Raw genomic sequence first — 6,000 nt, 5'->3', positions numbered from 1 at the left:
CCTGAGAAGCTGGCTCAGCCTGCCTGTTCCCTCCCTCCTGTGCAATCTCCTTCCCTCTCCACGGGTCCTGGGCAGCTCCATCCGTCCAAATGGGAGCTGAGTTTGCAAGCTGACAGGGCATGCACAGGGCTGGTGGTGCTGATGTCAGAGCCAGCAGACAGTTGTGATTGGATCTAATTAGACTTTGCAGCAGCAAATAGACAAGCTCCCTGCGTGATTGGCTTCAAAGTGGCTGGTGCCAAACAACTAGCAGAGGTGCCAAAGTAGAGCCCTGCGTTTGGAGCCCAGATCAAGAGAGGCTGCCGGGGCAGGAAGAGGGGGAAGAGGAGGAGGGGGGGCCTGGGCCGGGCGCACCTTTCCTTCGCGGTCCCTCCGGCCCTAGAGCGCTTTGGTACTGGAGCTTAGATCGCGGCTCTCAGCCCAGCTGGAAACAAGTGACAGAGAACAATTAGAGAGGAGGGCGGGCGGGAGCGCTTGAGTGCTCAGTCCTAAAAAGTGAACCTGCTCCCTGATTTGCAGACGCATTTACCGGCGACGGCGGCGGCGGGCGACAAGAGCAGGAAAGGTGAAATTGTTTAAGAAAGGATTCCTGCCCTGTTCCACTTACCGGGTCCCAGCCATGGCATCGGTCTTGGGGACCAGCAGAGGGTCCGGAGGGCTGAGCAGTCAACTGAAATGCAAGTCCAAGCGGAGGAGGAGGAGGAGGTCCAAGCGCAAAGGTAAGGAGCCGGCTTTCTGCGCCGTCTGCCGCGAACTCTCCGCGCTGCGCCGCTTCCTCTTGTCTGTGGGCTTTGCCAGTTTCCAGCAGCTTCACTTCAGGACGCTGGTGGGATGTCGGTCGGTACAAAGCAGAGCGCTCGGCTCTGGAGTTCAGATCCCTTTGTAAATGCCGGGGCTTCCGCAAGCCCAGAGAGGGTGGCGAACCAACGGAGCAGAGGGCTCAGCAAAAGGCAGAGGAGAGGGGCTGAGGACGGGGCTGTTCCTTTGACTGGAGTACGGGCCCTCCCTGGACTCGCACTCCCTGGCCGCTGGCCACCGGCACTGCCTCTGACCCTCGCAGAGGCAACGTTAGCTCGGGGGCCAAAGGAAACCCTCTCTTAAGCCAGCATCCCTAAGAACGAGGGACGGGACCTCGTGCCAGCTTTTCCATGCAAACTGTCTTGGAGGAAGGAGTGGGCAAACCCGGGAAACAGCGTCCCTTCGTTGGCTGACAGTTTCTATTTAGAGTGGTACCCGTTGTTTTGTAAGCACGGGGACCTGCAGAGAGAAACAGGGCTTATCTGGGGGGAATAAGCAGAAATTAATACATGAAAAGAGAAACAGGCATTACAGCTTGTTAGGGGTGAGAAAAACTGCAAACCAGAGAAGGAGAAAAAGCAGCCGATGACAGGTTGCTCCTGACACACCATCGTGTCTGTGCCTGGTTCCCGATCTGTTTGGAGAGGATCCACCTGAAGTTAGTCCCATCAGTAGCCCAGGGCTCCCACAGGGGCTGGTGCACAGCCGGCCCAGCTCCACAGAGGAGGCCGGTCTTGAAATGTCATCCTAGCCGGTGTCCCTTCCACGGGAGCGTGGAAGGAGTCTTCCAGGGCTGCCAGCTCTTCCCCAGAGAGGAACTTGTTATCAGCAGCTCCTTATCATGAGTCTGCAGGAGAAAGTTCAGTTCTTATTATTTGAAATAAGGCGGTTTTTTTTGTTGTTTTTTTTTTTTAAGTGACCAGAGAGCCATAAAGAACAGTTGAAAAGACACAACTAAAATGTATCAGATTTTCCAGTTTCTCTGCTGGAGCGTGCAGAGTTAGATGTGGTTGAAGTTGTAAGTCCTCTCCCAAGAGGACTTCTGCCCCATCTTTTCCTAACTGCTCTCAAACAGTCCCCAAGTCCTTCCCGACTTCTTCCAATAATAGAAATTAGCCGGGCGGTTTGAAGACATAAATGCCAATAGCACACAGTCGTTAATTATGTTTGTATGTCAGGGTGGCAGGGAGCAAGGCGACAACTTCCCAGGAAGGTTTCAGAGCCTTCGGTGTCAAAGGGGGTGATTCTGTCATTCTAGTTTAACTCTTGAGCTGCTAAAATGAATGCCAGCTATTCACTTTGTTACCTGAAAATTTCACTCTGAAACAGATCTGTTAATGTCTTCCAAAAATAATGCTGACAGAAAGTGACAATGATATTGAAAAAAATCACAGAATTTAATAATGAATATAACTTTTAAAAGAGATAAAAAGGAAACGTTCTCTTGTGTACTTCAAGAGTTCTTATTTTCCAGTCTTTTTATTTAGTATATTTAAAATTGAAAAGCCTGGAATAATATTTTACAATAAAGCAAAACCTATAGAAAGAAAATATAAGCTGATGAACATTTGTGCCTTTCTCCAAATTCATTTTTTGTACCTTTAAAAGTCAGTCATGCCAGCTTATAAGGCATTTGATTTCGGAAAGGAAGACAAGAAAATCTGAAGGAGGACTTCATTGGCTATAAACTTAACTATGACAATTCAGAATGAATTTTACATGAAATATTTATATGCTTTGTTTTCAATATACCAAGTCTCTTAATCTTTATAGCCAAAAACTGAAGTGGGAAAGGGTAATCAGGATGTGTGTGCTAATTCCTGTTATGCGTAAATTTATCCGCGGGGTGAAATTTCCTATGGCATCTGCCGACAGCTTATCATGGTCTATGAGTCAAATCAAACCGCTAAGTATTCACTTTTTAGGGGAAAGTTAACAGTGTAAGTGTGTGTGGTCAAACGAAAAGAAAACAGCAATGACAGAGCACTTTAAATCTTTATTTGCGTTTTCCTGGGAATAAATCAGTTTGTATATAATTCCCAGTTATTACGGATGCTTTTCTTCCCTCTTCTATCAGGACAATAGTGAATTTAAATTATGTTCTAATATTCATGAATCTTAATAACAGTAATTGAATAGCACAGCCTCAGCTTTTAAGCTTATCTAATAATAAAGCTCTATATTTGTCACAATTTAAAATCCACACGTGCATGGGTGGCTGTTAAGGAATTTTGGTAAGGCTCTACATAGTACTAACTAAAGCCACTGATTGTGAGCACAAAGAAGGAGTTCTTTTTGTATGTGAATAAATAAATTAAAATAAATGTTCATTTTTTTGACCAATGACAAGTATATTTCCACCTGTTCTAATGAACAAGAGTCATTTTGAAGCTGCATCATAACTTTTAGTTTCCTGGAGCTGTCAGCCGAAGTGCTATTGGCTTGCTATATGTGTTCTCTAAAAGTGGCTTTGTTATGATTTCTTTATTATGCTTTTTATTGTCAAAATCTATGGGCTCCGAAATAAAAACTCCGTCGCTACAGTATAAGTGTAGAATTGATACCATACTCCCATTATTATTAACTATGATCCAGAGTCTCGGAAGTAAAATTTTTTCCTGTAGGAGGTATTTTTTAGTCACCATACCACACAGAAAGTAGTTTATATCGTTAAAAGTAAAAAATAAAAATAAAACTTAGTCACAGAATATGACTTTGGGTATTACCTAGCCGAGACCTGCATTTGTCTCTCAGAAAAACTTTCAAAAGGATACTGAGCAAACCTCCCCACCCACCAATCCTCCTGTTATTTTATTAGGACCCAATGCTGTCCATTTCTCTCCATGTGTTATTTTTTAGTTGGGACTTTACCTTAGAAATTATTTATAAATGTTTTACGTTTTCTGTACAAACAAGAAATGTCAAATTTTGACGTTTTTATGGGAAAAAAACAGGCAGTTAAAAAAAATCTGTGAAAAGGACAGGGTTGTTTTTTTTTTACACATGTGGTTAAGGAGTGTTCGCCTCCCCTGTAACATGTGAGACCCGTCAGTTTATTCTGCTTCTATTTCATGCAAAGACTTTCAGAAAACCCTGGCAGCTCTTGTAGTTTAGGAGAGTTGACTGCTGCCTGCCCACACAAAATAGCCACTTAGCTCATTTCTCTCGGAGAATTCTAGGAGACTGTGCTCTGATTTACAGTTCTGGGTGAAATTATGTGGGGTGATTGCACACAACCACGTCTGTTATGTGGTTGTATTAGAGAAATGTCTGCCTGTATTACAAAAGAATTGAATGTGTGAATATTGTAAAAGGTATATATTTTAACCCTAAATAATAAAGGCAAAGGTTGAAGGGTTCTTAAATTAGTATCAACTCAAGCAGGTAGCACAAGAGGCAGCATCATCAAAATAGTGTAGTATATAAAGGTAAGTCACTTAAATTTTTATCAGTTAATCTCTGGACCGTTGGATACCTCCAGGGTAATATGCCTGAGGAATTTCATAGGTGTATTTTTAATTTTTAAAATAGTATATGTATTCTCTTTTGTTTCTCTTGATCTTTCTTTGGTGAGAGTAGTTTTCCAAAAAGAAGCTGTGTGTTGGCGTGAAATGAATTTTGTGAATAAAATGTTTTTAACATTTGACCCATGAGTATATACAATGTATAAAATGACTGAAATTTCTGGAAATAAAAAAAGATTGCTCTTTCAATACAAACATATTAGGAAATGGATTGGGTACTGATACTAATTCAGTTGGTTCCAGGAGGTAAACAGGAAGACAAGGTTTTAAGTGAAGTGCGTCAATCATTAAAACAGAGAAAGGGAGGGAACTTTGGAGAACTATTTTAAATGCTGTAGAAACAATCATTTGGTAACTCGGTCCCCTTGAATTCAGCATCAACACACCACCTGTCTTTTTGAGGCATTTGATGGCAAACTAAGTTAATGCTTGAATTTCACGTACTGTTCCAGGGGGATCAGTTACACAGAGTTTTAGAAAATTGAGGGTGAATTTTGGAAGCTAACACACGGGTAAATCTCTGCAGAAGTAAGCTGATGAATCATGAGGAGGTAGGAGTGGCCGGTTGCTGAACATGGGGAAATGCAGATAAAAAGTTGGCAAAAGGAACAGGATAAGTAGAGCAGATGGACTGCAGACACAGGCTTGTTGTGAAATGGAATTCCGTGCAAAGCTAATGAAATACAAAGATGGGCCAAGGATGAAGGTGGGAGGCCCGTGGCTCTCAGCCCCCGCGGCGGCAGAGTAGCTGGCGGGTCTCATCCTGGCTGCTGGGGACTTACTCCTGCATCACAGCCGAGCATCCGTGCTCACCACTTGCCTCACTCGCCCACAGCTCCAGAGGAAGGGCTGGATTAGGTGATAAAATTAAATTGATGAAACTGTTCGCCATCCTCTAATTATGTGAGGGCTTCTTCCTTTCTCTTTTTAAAATTTGTATTAGTACTTCTGGTTTCTAGTGACCCGTGTAATAGCAGTAATTTGAGATTGCTTCAAGGGCATTAGATATGATGAGTGAACTTGAATTTAGAATAAAAATACGAGATTCACGTATCCATAGCTAAATAGTGGTGATTCGGTTATTGCAGAAGTGCTGTCCCAGAAGAGCATTATGTAAGGAAATGTAGAATAAGGAAATTGCATTTTTCTTTTCTTGAGGCATGGAGAGACAACTTATGCTCTGAAAGCATTCAGTGTTCAATTTAAAAACCATAGATGTTTGTAGTTGTGTGTGTATACCTATATACATATATACAGAGTGAAGACAGTGGAAACATTTGAGCATTTTTTATGTCTGCCTGCTTCTTTTTCTAAAATGCTAGAAAATGAAAGCACTGTTTTTGTAATATGGACAGTTTTGAACAACTCATAAACCCAAAAATAATTATACTACTCTGTTCTTCATCATTTAAAAATATTATCTCTAAATGCTGCACTGGTAATGGAGCTCTTAATTACTAGCAAACAAGATTTCTAAAAGGATAAATTTTCACATGATAAGCAAGATTTTAAAAGCACTTATTTTAGCCATTACTAAACTGAATAAAGAAAACAAGGTGAATGTCAAGTGAAATATGAAAAGCACGATGTGCTTCACAAAATAGTCAGACTATTGAGTGTTAGCGTATCCATGAGCTTATACATCACGAGAAAAAGCCACACAGCCATGTACTGCCTG

The 6,000-nt window shown here is 42.2% G+C and overlaps 1 protein-coding gene across 1 annotated transcript in view; it reads left to right on the top strand.

Moving 5' to 3' along the window:
• Nucleotides 1-522: 522 nt before the first annotated feature.
• ADARB2 (adenosine deaminase RNA specific B2 (inactive)) overlaps nucleotides 523-6,000 on the top strand; it is a 355,132-nt gene continuing 349,654 nt past the window's right edge. Inside the window, exon 1 of the mRNA XM_033852309.2 lies at nucleotides 523-719. Within this exon, the coding sequence (XP_033708200.1) occupies nucleotides 620-719 (100 nt within the window). The 5' untranslated portion in view covers nucleotides 523-619. The remainder of the gene's footprint in view (nucleotides 720-6,000) is intronic.

This window comes from Tursiops truncatus, chromosome 2 (assembly GCF_011762595.2).
Source record: "Tursiops truncatus isolate mTurTru1 chromosome 2, mTurTru1.mat.Y, whole genome shotgun sequence".
Lineage (NCBI taxonomy): Eukaryota > Metazoa > Chordata > Mammalia > Artiodactyla > Delphinidae > Tursiops > Tursiops truncatus.
The sequence above is the reverse complement of the archived record's forward strand: the minus strand, read 5'-3'. Positions and strand labels throughout refer to the sequence as shown.